This window comes from Penaeus chinensis, chromosome 8, assembly GCF_019202785.1.
Source record: "Penaeus chinensis breed Huanghai No. 1 chromosome 8, ASM1920278v2, whole genome shotgun sequence".
NCBI classification, from domain to species: Eukaryota; Metazoa; Arthropoda; class Malacostraca; order Decapoda; family Penaeidae; genus Penaeus; species Penaeus chinensis.
Window position 1 is genome coordinate 2924708 of NC_061826.1, and position 15000 is coordinate 2939707.

The 15000-nt window shown below is 33.3% G+C and overlaps 2 protein-coding genes across 2 annotated transcripts in view; one reads left to right on the forward strand and one right to left on the reverse strand.

The window, feature by feature from the left end:
* The window catches only part of LOC125028089 (protein singed-like), a 155593-nt gene extending 150173 nt beyond the window's left edge, over positions 1–5420 (reverse strand). The window contains exon 1 of the mRNA XM_047617412.1: positions 5286–5420. The gene's annotated coding sequence lies outside the window, so the exon portion shown is untranslated. The remainder of the gene's footprint in view (positions 1–5285) is intronic.
* Positions 5421–10271: 4851 nt separating this feature from the next.
* LOC125028216 (zinc finger protein 557-like) overlaps positions 10272–15000 on the forward strand; it is a 13989-nt gene continuing 9260 nt past the window's right edge. Inside the window, exons 1-2 of the mRNA XM_047617616.1 lie at positions 10272–10297; positions 11155–11227. Of these exons, the coding sequence (XP_047473572.1) occupies positions 10272–10297; positions 11155–11227 (99 nt within the window). The remainder of the gene's footprint in view (positions 10298–11154; positions 11228–15000) is intronic.

The following is a 15000-nucleotide window of genomic DNA, read 5'->3' on the forward strand; positions in this document are numbered from 1 at the left end:
TCTCTCTCTCTCTCTCTCTCTCTCTCTCTCTCTCTCTCTCTCTCTCTCTCTCTCTCTCTCTCTCTCTCTCTCTCTCTCTCTCTCTATCAATCTCTATTTCTCTCTCTCTATCAATCTCTATTTCTCTCTCTCTATCAATCTCTATCTATCTCTCTCTATCAATCTCTATCTCTCTCTCTCTATCAATCTCTATACCTCTCTCTCTATCAATCTCTATACCTCTCTCTCTATCAATCTCTATATCTCTCTCTATCAGTCTCTACCTCTCTCTCTTTCTCTATCAATCTCTATATCTCTCTCTATCAGTCTCTACCTCTCTATCTTTCTCTATCAATCTCTATCTTTCTCTATCAATCTCTATTTCCCCCTCTCCCTTCTCCCTTTCCCTCTATATCTTCCTCTTCCTTTCCTTCTCCCTCTCTCCACCCCCCTTTCTCTCATCATGCAGAAAAAACAACTTCCTAGATATTTTAAATCAACGTCGTGACTTAACCCACTACTCCCAGCACGATCTCTCCGGATACGAAGCTACCTAGAGCTCTCCTAACTCTGTCATTCATTAAACAAAATCTCTCAAATGTGAAAAGTTTCCCTTCAAACATCATACGAATGACAGAAGAAAAAAAAATAGGATAAACAATTTATTTTTCCAATCACCCCCCCCCCCCTCACAAACACACACTCAAAACAGGAAATTACGGACATTAAAAACGTCAATCTCACAGACTCACAAAACAAACGAAAAGAAGAGAAGTAAAGTATATATGCCGTAGGTCCTCGGTCACTCCGCCCCGACCCCAAGGCACAGGCAGGGAGGAGAGCATCTTGATAATCTGAAAACTTGTAGCTTCCAGCCTGACGAGATGATTAAGGCAGGTACACGCGCTGGCTTAATTGGGCTTATCCTGATCAAACTGGGAGGAGTTTGTGGGGGGGGAAAGAAGGGCGAAATGAGAAGGTAAAAAGCACAGAAAGAATTCTGACTTTGGCGGTTGAGAGGGAGAAGAGAGGAGGAGCGGTACACCTAGTGATAATAAATTGAAGTTAAATGAACGAAAGTACAACTAATGACTGTGCAAAGGCGAAATTAGGCACAATTAGAAACTATAATTCTGGTTGTTTCACTATATGTCAGGATGTCAGTAAACAGTGAGGCAAGTCAAGGAGGTCAGCATATCAGCAAAAGTTAATTGGTCTCTCGACAAAGTATCAACAAACGTCTACGACAGATTAAACACACTCCTAAGAAGAAGAAAAAAAAATTAAAACAAATCTTGAATATAAAAGATCCTTTTCTTATACAGCATCAGACTTATCCACAAATCCCTGTGTTTTAGTCATCTGTTCCGAAATGATGAACACGCAAGAAACAATCAGAAGCAATCCTATACATATTAAAGGGTATTTGTCAGACGACGAACTCCTAGTGGAATTTGCAGATGTTATAAATTATAATCCGGTCGTGAAATCAAATACGTGCAACGTTCAAGGAAGAACACATTAAATTACATTAGTTACAAACTAGTCACGCAAAAATACATCTAAAAACAAAATTCTCAAATAAAAATTAAGAGCGGACAGATAAACTGCTGTTCTCGCTTTACAAAAGCTACCGCAGAAAAGTCTACTAACATATGCAACATCCGCCATGGATCTTTGGTAAAGTAAACCAACTGCAAGGATAATGAAATTGCTTTGCGTGACATATTTACCAATTTTTCATTTTGAGAGTATGGCGCATAAAAGGACCTGCTCCACGATATGACGCATCGGTTGTAGTAGAAAGGGAGGCGGGAGGAGGGAAGGGGGATGGTACAAAGAGCGTCCATATGTGTGCGCTCGCACGCGTTTGTGTGTGTGTGTGTGTGTGTGTGTGTGTGTGTGTGTGTTTGTTGTGTGTGTGTGTTTGTTGTGCGTGTGTGTTTGTTGTGTTGTGTGTGTGTGTGTTTGTTGTGTTGTGTGTGTGTGTGTTTGTTGTGTTGTGTGTGTGTGTGTGTGTGTGTGTGTGTGTGTGTGTGTGTGTGTGTGTGTGTGTGTGTGTGTGTGTGTGTGTGTGTCTGTTGTGTTGTGTTGTGTGTGTGTGTGTTTGTTGTGTTGTGTGTGTGTGTGTGTTTGTTGTGTTGTGTTGTGTGTGTGTGTGTGTGTGTGTGTGTGTGTGTGTGTGTGTGTGTGTGTGTGTGTGTGTGTGTGTGTGTGTGTGTGTGTGTGTGTGTCTGTTGTGTTGTGTGTGTGTGTGTGTGTGTGTGTGTGTCTGTTGTATGTGTGTGTGTTGTGTGTTGTGTGTTGTGTGTTGTGTGTTGTGTGTGATGTGATGTAATTTGGTGTGGTGTGATATCTTGGGCTTTGGGGAGATGTGACTAAAAAAAGAGAAAAAAAAAGAGAGATTGAGGTTACAATAACTGCACTGCCGTCTAACAGTGTATGCTAACAATAAAAGACCACGGTAGAAAGAGTTATAACACTCATCACGTGCATATTCGCGCCAGGGCAATCAGCACCCACGGCAGTATCTCAGGACATGTCTCGGCTGCAAGACTGTCTCCACCAAATGAACAGTCGCCCCAAGTGCCCCAGGTGACGAGAGACGCACCGGCCAAAAAAGGCTTCGTAAAAACGCAACGACGCCAGTCCTAACCTTAGCAACCGGCTTTACCAACACAGCCGGGTCAGCGTTTTTTTTTTCTTACATTGTTTCTAAACATTATGCACATGAATCAAAGTCGAAGCGATATTCTGCATTTACTGAAACCTCTTGTCACACATGTTTGCGATAGTGGAAGGACTTAGGTGATCCGGTATCGACTTTCAGTAAGCAACCACAGTTTAGCCTGATTTTAAAACATGTTTTCAAAAGCTGAATATTGTCTTTAATGTCCTCGAATATCTCCGATTATAAAAAACACTTCCAAACATTTCACTCTGTCGATGCCAAACATTATAAAAAATCGTATTATCTCTAATTTCAGTCAAACTCAAATCATATAAAATAACACATAAACTCACCCATATTCATAAAAATAAACATAATGATTATCGCTCAAGGGTACGGAACCTCTCCAATATACCGTTAACGATCTTGATGCACGTGTGTCAACCTATTACCGAGATGGTCACTCTCGTCTGCAAACAAACCTCGCCACAGCCTTGCCGCCGGGATCCTCCTCTTAGCATCATTATGGCCGAAAGGGATACAGGATTGAGAGAGAACGAGAGCGAGGGAAAGGAGAGGGGGAGGGAATGGGGAGGGGAGGGGTAGAGAGAGGGAGAATGGGGAGGGAAGGGGAAGGAACAGGATGGCGTGGGAGAAGGGGAGGGGGGGGGGAGCGGGTGTGGGAGGAATGGGAGAGGGAAAGGGAGGATAGAGAGGGATCGAGGCAGAAGGAGTGGGAATGCAAGGTTGGGAGGGGAAGGAGAAAGGGGAATGGGATAGGAAAGGGAAATAAGAAGTGGGCGAGAGAGAGAGAGAGAAAAAAAAAAAAGTAAGAGACAGACAAAGAGAACAGTCGTATCTTTGACTGACCTCGTGAAGTAAAATGAATCATCCTTACACACACACACATCACAGGCGGTAATATGCTGACAACCCCATCAATTTTAGATATTTGAATAGCTATCCTAAAAAAAAAAAATACTAATAATAATTTGTTCATAAAACACATAAGTAAATAAGTAAGCGAGATCATACCACATAATAAGCATTACCCAAAATGGAAACAAGTGGTGGCGATGCAAAGAATACTATTAAAAAAAGAAGTTATCCCCTTCTTCGGCAAACAAGCAAAACGACTTCTTTATAGATGAGTTAGGCCACTTTCGTATAATTATGTCGCTACGTGTTTACTGACCTGGCTGAGGCGAGGGCGGATAAAAGTCATGACGACCCTGAAAACCCGGTCTAGTTCCTCTGGGAAGAACATCCGTTTTTTTGTGCAGTGTCAGTGTTTCATACTTGTCTGTGTTTTAAACCCGTCCAACAGGATTATTGTGTAATTGTATGCTCAATTTATCTCTACCAATGCAATCTTTTAATAGGCCTTGGTGCCGGAAACATGTTCACGTCTCTGGCACCTCTACCCATTTATAATCGTACTTATCGATCCTTCTGTTTGCATAATTACATCTTGTTTTCATTGGTAGTGAATTACTGACTGTACCATATGTCTGCCATTAGGAATATTTCACTTCAGTTCTCCTAAAACCAAAGTATTAATTACAAAATAGTTAAAATTATCATTATCCAATTCTTTTTTAAATTTGAAAGTTGTTTAAATTCACTACATTTACAACCCTTCATTCAGAGAAAATACCCTTCCCTCCATATGGTACGCTATACAGTATTCTCGAAAAAAAAAAAATCCTCATTTACATTCTTAAGTAATCTTTCTCTAACGTATATGGTCAGAGTTAGAGTTGCTTACCTGAATTATAATGCCACCTACCGAGTGTACTTCAAGCTTAGTAAATTTACTCTCCATTATATTTAGTAGATAATTCTGGATAATGTTTTTGCTTACAATTCACTCTTGTGAAGATTAATTATATAAAGGTGGTAAATATTCTTTGGGCTGTTATTTATATCAATTATTTTCATTACTATTTTTGTCAAATTATCATACACAGGCGAAACGTAACAAAGCATGTTTTTGGGTGAATCCTGACATAATAAAAATAGTGGGAGAAGAATGTTTTCTCTAATGGTTATGTTAAACACTGCTTTCACTATCATTGAGGCCATATTAAAAAAAAAAAAAATAGTCCAGTGAATATCAATAAAGATATGTATATTTTATATGTGATGCGGTTAAACGCACCGCCCACGGAATGATCGGAAAGCATGAAAATGTGCCGATAGTTTCAGTACTCCCACAAAGACGTACTTTCTGCCGTCAAATCTAAGATTCTGACCCTCCCCCTTCCCCCTCCCCCTGCCCCTCTTCCAGCTGTGAGTTGCCAGCTAAGACTTCCGAACAGAACGCCGAAATCATGCAGTACTACTTCTACTTTTTTTCGGTCCTAGTTAAGACTAACTGCTTTATTGTCTTGCCGATTTGTGAATAATGAAGATGGAGCGACAGAATATTTCAGTTGGGAACGCAAAGAGCCGTTAGAAAAGTGGATTAAATGACGAAATATCAGCGGCATTCATAGCCACAACAAAGACCGGCTTCGCGACTCACGCCTGTCAAACTCACCACGTTCTCCTGCTCCCGCTGTTATTTTACCCTTGACAGCTCACATCGCTGGTTTACCGGCTCTCTAACCCTACGCCGGTTCATCTAACATACCTTAGCTTTTTGAATCAGTCGTAGTTCGCGTAACAATTCCTCAGCAGGGCGTCCCGGGCGCGAAACCTAACGCAACGCGAAACCTTCGTCACAGGCGTCTGGAGTGAACTAACTTGTATCGAGCGACTACACACACCTCGCGGCCACGGATAGCCAAGCTGCGCTGCACGGATCCCCGCCAGGACAACTTGCGCAGGACAAACTTGTATGAGATTGATCAAAGGGAAACCCATATATCACGTCGTTACATTAAAATGGATGTAGACAATGAGCATAAGCGAGGCTATGGGTTGAGTTTCCCCCACGCGCGGCTGCGGTTTCCATGTTATCTCGTTACGGAACAGTAATGATGAGGGTTATAGTTTTTGTCCGCAAGGGATGCTGTTCTATCCTGAGGGTTCACCTGTGATTAGAAGAATATCGAGAGTTATTTATGGACGGATAATGAATCTCCATGAACTTATGCGTGCTTCTACGAGGACAATTAATAAAATCCCATATCACACAGGTACACACGAAACAACGCAAAATTACATGCACCTACACTCTATACATATGGTTATAGATAGATAAACAGATACATATAGATATTTATATGTGTATACGCGTATGCGCATGTGTGTGTCTGTGTATGTGCATGTATACACATACTTGCACAGATTGACATACAGGTATGGATGGATACGCATATCAAAATAAATAGTTATGTACAGTACAAATGTACCATTAGACGTGCGCACACACACGCATATATGTATATATATAAATATATATATATACATATATACACATTAATGCATATATAGATATATATAGATATATATACATACATATACATGCATATATGATTTTACATGTACATATATATTATATGCATATACCTTACACACACACACACACACACACACACACACACACATATATATATATATATATATATATATATATATATATGTATATATAGATATATGTATATATATTACATGTATATACCTGACATGTATATATATATATATATATATATATATATATATGTATACGTATATATATTACATGTATATATATACCTGACATGTGTATGTATATATATATATATATATATATATATATATATATATATTCTTATATATATTCACATTTCCAGCCTCCACTCCTACACAAGTTAGATGCAGTGCAGTACATGAGCGTCTAGACATTGTGTTAGTACAAGGCTAAACGACCGTTTAACTTCCGCTTTATAGTATCACAAATACGGCACAAACATATCTTTCTGCAGAACAAGTCAATCGGCGCGAGTGGCTTGGCAGTCGGCACAGCACCTTGCACTTACGACGCTGAAAGTGGCCTCGTATAAACATAATCTAACCCGAGTTGTGTGAAAGTGTGCTTTGTTCAGTGCGATATAAATGTTTCCTTTTTTCTATTTTTTTTCCGTGTGCTATTTTTTTCACTTTCATTATTGTTATACTTGTTATTATTATGTTTATTACCATTATTATTATTATTATTATTATTTTCATCATTGTAGCCACGATCATAGTAATTGCCATATTTACATTTACTATTAGCATTAATTCTTATTATTACTTTTATTACTACTACTAACAAGCATATTACCAGAAGTAGTAGTTGTAGTAGCAGCAGCAGCATCAGTACCAGCAGTAGTAGACGTAATAGTAGTAGCAGCACTAGTGGTAGTAGAATTAATTATAGGAACAGCACTAATCGTAGTAGTATCAGTAGTAATAGTAGTAGTAGTAGTAAAAGAAGTAATAGATGTAACAGCATTACTAATAGTAGTAATAGTAGTAGGAGTACTACAATTAGTAGTAGTAGAAATAATAGCAGTAGCAGAACTGGTCGTAGTAGTTGTAGTAGAACTAATAATAGAAGCAGCAGTAGAAGTAATAATTGTGGTACTACTACTACTATTCATAATAGTAATAGTAGTAGTAGTAGTAGTAGCAGCAACAGTAGTAGTAGCAGCAGTAGCGGCAGTAGTAGCAGTAGTTCTAGTATTAGCAATATAAATAATAGTAGTAATAGTACTGTAATACTATCATTATTATTACCATCACTTCATGATATTGTCATTATAACAATCATTATCTTCATTATCACCAGCATTATCAAGATAAGTTTCCATTATTCTAATAGTGACATTATATACAAATAAATTCCAAGCACTAGATAGACTAAGTAGAAAAAATAAAAGAAAAACAATAACTTCGTCCGTGCCTCTTGTGGTCGACATATTTTTTTTTCTCGAAAAAAAAAAATATATAAACCACGTTTCTTGCAACTGATATCCCCCGTGAATCATAGACATTTTCCACACTGTGAGAACACATTTTAACACGTTTTTGGTCGCAACAAATTTAAATAATGGTGCCATGTTAAGAGGAGTAAAATAAGACAAACCAATAAATACTTAGCAGATGATTAAATGTTAATGTTGGATTTCGAATATTGGTTACTGCATATGTAGATGAAGTTAAAACGAAGAAAATCAAGCGAAAGGGAGGACATTTAACCTACACCGTGATTATACATTGTAGTAGGTCACACCAAACGTGAACGAATGTTGAAAATAATCCAAAACGAGTGAAAACCATTGCAATGTAATACTTAACAGACATGTGAATATTATGAAATATTTTAAAGACAAGCGAATGTTATAAAATTCTTAAAAGATACAGCAACTGTGGAATGTCATGAAATATTTAACACATGCTATCAAATATTGAAGAGACAACTAACCGTTATAAAAAATGTTATAATTTATACAACATTCAACAGACAACTCTGAATGATATAAAAGCTGGTTCTATTTTAGAAGGGGAGATGTGTGCCATAATACGCGATGGAAATTAAGGGGTTGATGAGGAAAGGGTTAGGGCAGGATACCCTGTCACTTCTGGAAACGAGAACTGACGTTTGAGATCTCACAGAAAATAAGACTTTTAAAAACTGGGTTTAAAAGACACGCACCCCTTAGATCGATAAGTATCGGCTTTCGAAAGGTTTGAATCGCTTATTCAGATGAGTTTGAAATCTTTTGCCACGTCAGCTTGAATATTCCGGTGTGCCAATTTTAAGCTGAAAACAGGATATGTTTTTTTCCAGTCATATTGCTAAACTGCTGATACACAGGCACATTCATACACTCACACAAATGTTTAAATGCATATATATTTACATAGGTGTATGAATATATTTAGATATAAGTACATATAGGTAAACACATTGACAACTAGATAATTAGCCTGTGTGTGTGTGTATGTATATACATATACATACGTATATACATATATACGTATACATATATACATATATATGTATACATATATACATATATATGTATACATATATACATACGTATATACATTTATATGTATACATATATACATACGTATATACATGTATATGTATACATATATATACATGTATACTATATATGTATGTATATGTGTATATACATATATATATATATACATACACACATAGTTATACATATATATACATATTTATACATATATACACATATTTATACATATATACAAATATAGATACATATATATATATGTGTGTATGCATAAGTATATATGAGTACATATGTACATATGTCTACATGGGTATGTGTATGTATGCCCGCACATACACACATACACACACACACACACACACACACACACACACACACACACACACACACACACACACACACACACACACACACACAAAGGTAAATAATTCAAACAGAGAGCAAGTACTTACACCAGGCCTACATCACTTTGAGGAACGGATCAATAACAAGGGCGATTAAATATTAATAAATCACTGTGGAGTATTGATCGGAAGAAGTGAACTAGACCTGTAGAATACGCAGAAAAGGAGAGGGTACTCAGCATACAAAGATATTCGGTTCAACATAAAGAACATGAGAATAACCATAAGACAGGATACAAGGTGTCACGGCCAGCATACGAAACGGGAAACGAGAATTTGCACCAGTAACTGAGCCTTGACAGTCGCGTCTTCGGTCGTTAAGATGTACTGAAAAGGGGTGCGTAAAAGGACTATCAATCTGTTGTTAATGTCAAATTGTTGTCATTTATGGCTTTTTTTCTTTTTTGCTCTTTGAAGAACTTCACGAGGAATAGGGTAATGCCTTGCCACAAAATATTCTTCAGACACAAAATCAAACAGCCAAATTACTGATTTAGCTAAAAGGATTACTTAGCTATTAGCCACTGGATTTGCCTAATATATTATTTAGAGTATAAGAACATACGTACTTCAGTGTATGTCCATTCATCATATCTGTTTACTAGCCATTTCGCGCAGATGTATATGCTGTTGTTCTTTTAAAAGGCGCACCAGCTTCCAACATCTTGTATATCGTGAATGAAGCTTCGAAACCCTCTTAATCGAAGTAAGGATTGCATTCCACGGGTCATCGATACCGGATTCGAAACATGATTGACAATAGATTTAAATATGACTGTACAGTACCTCAAATGAACAAACAAAAAAAAAAATAATAATAAAAGGATAACATAATTTTCCTTTAGCTTTCAACCGAGGTTAGTTTTTAGTGCAACTGAAGAGTCATTTGGGGGGTATTAGATATGCACTGGTATGTCACTCACCGAGAGATTTTTAATGCGAACCAGAATGAAATGCAATAACGCGTTGCATTACTGTTATATATTGATGATGTCGTTGCACGGTCCAGTGGGCAATATGGGTTTCGCTGGCAATGCATTTGTTTTGCAAAAACTGCTGTCATCGTTCGGTGAGGTCCATTTGCATCCGGAATACAGAATGAAAAATGTACTGGAATAATAGAGGTGAAGAACGTCCATGAATTTTATGAACTTTATAACAGATCAGGTAATGTCATTAGCTGATACACTCAAAGTGAAGTTGCGCGGTACTCTCTTCTCTCTTTTTGCTGAGAGAGACAAATTATCATCAGAGCAGATGTTGCGTAGTGAATTATGGCTCTTGTGAGAAAATACACAATATACTGAAACATTTTACTTAGTATTCCAGATGCATGTAAATGCAGTACAAACAACTTCCTGTAGGAGATGAGTTCGTCTACCTATTTGCATATGTATATAAGTTTGTACTTATAAATTCATAGTGTCTTAATTGCATACATGCATACACACACATGTATGTGTATGTATATATATACACATAAATACATATATATATATATATTATATACATATATGTATATGCATATACATGTATATGTATTCATATACATATATATGAATATATATACACACAAATGCATCTTTATAGATAAACACATACATGTATGTGTATGTGTGTGTATGTGTGTATATGTGTATATGTAAATAAATATATATATAAACACACACGCACACACGCTAACATACATTCATAAATATATGTATATACATATATATGCATATATATACATATATGCATATATATATACATATAATACACATACATGTACAAAATATATTTAAATGTGTGTGAGTATGCGTGTGTGTGCGCATGTGCATGTATACATGTGTGTGGGGGGAGGGAGAAAGAAAAAGAAGAGAGAGAAATAGAAAGCGAAAGAGAGAGAGAAGAGAGACAAAACGAGCGAACGAGCGAGCAAGATAGAGAGAAATTGATTCGATGTGACTGGTGTGCACATGCTTAATCAAATATCATTTATACAGCGCTAGGCAATCAAATATCCCCAACGCCTGCACATTTCCCGGTGTTTGTACGGCCAGTCAAATCAAGAATTCGCTCAGCTGGCGAAAGCGTGGTATATGAGAGTGTCGAATCAGGCTGAGACTGCTGAGAGCTGAGAATACCCTCGATGTCTCAGCGGCAGTTCCCACAAGAGCAGTCGTAATGTAGAGAACAGTTCAACTGCTCTTCCATTTTTCTGTGATCATAAGGTGATTGAATATGTGATATTTTCTGTGAATACAAGACCGGTATTCTCCGTAGCTTGCTGTATACAATGTAAGATTATGTATTCTGGCGTTTACCTGATGGTGATAACGATAATGATAATGGTATATTCATCTTCATTGTCATTATTTTTATAATCAATTAGTGTTATTATTATCATAATGATAATAATAATAATAATAATAATGATGATAATTATGATAATAATGATAATGATAGTAATGGTAAAGATATTAGTAATGGTAATGAGGATAATAATGATCATAATAATAATAATAAAATGGCAATAATAACAATGATAATAATTATAATAATCCTAATATTAACAATGAGATTTGGGATTATAAGAATGATAATAATAATAGCAATTATCACAATAATGATAATGATGATAACTATAATGATGAGAATAATAATGATAACAATAATGATATTGATAATAATTATTAGTATTAGTATTATTATTGTCATTATAAAAGAGGAAAAAATAATTGTAATGTTAATTCTAAAATCGATAATAATAATAATGATAAAAATAATAATAATAATGATAACAACAATAATGAAGATAATCATAATGATAACAGTAATGATATAAATAATAATAATAATAATAATTATTATTATCATTATTGTCATTATAATAGAGGAAACAATAATTGTAATGTTAATTCTAAAATCGATAATAATAATAATGATAAAAAATAATAATAATGGTAATAATAGTAATAATGATAATAATGATTATGATAATAACAATGGAAATAATAATGATAATAATAATGATAATAATAATAATGATAACAATAATAATAATAATAACAATTATGATAATAATAACAATGGCAATAATAATGATAATAATGATAATAGTGAAAATAATAATAATAATAATAATAATAGCTTATAATATTAATGATAATAATAATAATAGTTTACAATATTAATAATAATAATAGTAATAATAATAATAACAATAATAATAATAATAATAATAATAATAATAATAATAATAATAATGGGAATAACGATAATAATAATGATAATAATAATTATAATAATAATAATGATAACAGTTATCAAAATAATAATAGTAATAATAATAATAACAATAATAATAATAATAATAATAATGGGAATAACGATAATAATAATGATGATAATAATAATTATAATAATAATAATGATAACAGTTATCATAACAATAATAGTTATTACAATGATAATAATGATAATGATAATAGTAGTATGATAATAACAATGGTGATAATAGTTATAATAATAATAATAATAATGGTAGTTATAATGATGATTAGTGATAGTAGTATTAAAAATGATAAACATGATAAAATTGATAATAATGATAATAGTTATAATAATAATTATTATTATAATGATAATGATGATTATAATGATAATGATAATAATAATAGTATCAATAGTGATAATGATGACAATGATTATGATAATAATCATAATAATAATAACACAATGTAAAACTAGATTTATTGAAAGTGAGACTAAAGTTTCAAAATCCACCTGGATACCATCCTCAAGTCTGGAATCCACGTGGATTTCGAAACTGTGGTCTCAGTTTCAATAAACATAGTTTTACATTGTGGATTTTTCTACCATAGTATCAACACGGTAGAGTGTTTTTTCATTCAACAATAACATTACTTAAAATGATAATTGTAATAATAATGATGATGATAATAATATTGATAACAATAGTAGTAGTAGTAGTGATAAGATTGATGGTATTGATAGTGATATGATAATAATAATGGTAATGGTAGTAATGTTAATGATAATAGTAGTAATGATAATGATAGTAATGATAATGATAATAGTGGTAATGATAATGTTAGTAGTAGTAATGATAATAGTAATTATAATGATAATAGTGGTAATGATAATGTTAGTAGTAGTAATGATAATAGTAATTATAACAAAAATGATGATAACAGTAATGATAACAATAATAATCATGTTAACAATAATGATAATAGTGTAGGTAATAATAATAATTATGATAATAATAATGATAATAATAATAATAATCATAATAATAATAATGATAATAATAAAAAATAATGATAACAACAACAATGATAATAATATATCCCACTAGTACCAGGCACCCTTAATGGAACTTTAACAGCAGTAGCAATAATGACAATGATAATGATAATGGTAACAGCAACAATAATAACAATCATAATAGTAATAATAATAAAAATATACATATACAATGACACTAATAATGATAATAATAATAATAATAATAATAATAATAGTTGTACTACTACTACTACTACTAATAATAATAATAATGGTAACAGCAACAATAATAACAATCATAATAGTAATAATAATAAAAATATACATATACAATGACACTAATAATGATAATAATAATAATAATAATAATAATAATAGTTGTACTACTACTACTACTACTACTACTAATAATAATAGTTGTAATAATAGTAATAATAATAATGATGATAATATAATAACAGACATATTAATGATGATGATGATTATAACAATAGTAACAATCAATAGTACTATTTTCATTATCATTATGATCTTCCAAACTCACTTTTCAACGGTGGCTACGAGCCTATGTATATTGTTCTGCAATGTACAGCAATATTCGAACAAACTTAACAGATAATATTGTTTTTTTTCGAAATTGATTATGAACTAAAATAATATGAAAAATAAAAACAAAACTGATATATCTTAACGACAGAAAAACACAACCACCAAAGAATAATACAAATCCACAAATAATAACATTATAAGTTCGTAGTATTGATGTAAACAAACGAATGAAACTTGACATGAGAAAACCTTGCTGGAGTGGAAGGCTCGAGGTGATCTGCACAGGAAAAAGGTAGGGGTTTATCGAATGATAAAGTGATATTAGTAGCTATCATATGGACAGGTTTTATATGTGTATGTTATTCATAACGTCATTGTTGAGTATACATAATATTTTGTAGAGTTTGTTCAAATGTTCTTTATTTTTGTTGTTTTTGTTTCTCCTATTTAGTTGGGAATTAACACAGCTACATAAATTGGAAATGGATAGAGATATTTATTTGATAGAAAAATGTAACCATGAAATGAATAACAACAAGTAAGAAAGGGGTTTTATTATTATTATTATTATTATTATTATTATTATTATTATTATTATTATTATTATTATTATTATTATTATTATTATTATTATTATTATTATTATTCATTTTTACATTGATAGTTGTGCTTTATATTATTTCTGATGCAGCAGTATATACTTATTTTACTCCTTCTTTAGTAGGATTTGTATTGATGCCTACTTAAACTGATTTACCGAAGGTTATTGCCTACTGTGCAATTTGTTGTAGGGAAATTTGGAAAAAATGGTGTAAGTCATTGAGCTTCAGGTTGCCGATCGTAGGTATGTTTGAGGTTTAAGCGAACCTGATTTACAGCCCACTAAAATTCTAAAATGTTTAGTAGTAAAGTTTCACTTGTTGAGATTCTGTATTATTATGTTTAAAAGTATGTCATGAACAGAATATAATTGATGAACACTTTTTCTGTCACTGAAAGCTTTTCTCTGCTTATGTAGTAATAAAAAGAAGCCTTTACTGGATTTACTTGGCATATAAGTTCTATATTTGATTGTTTTTATTTTGTGTTAGCATAGATATTCAAAGTCTGATATTTTTACTTATTTAAGGTTCCAATCCAAGTC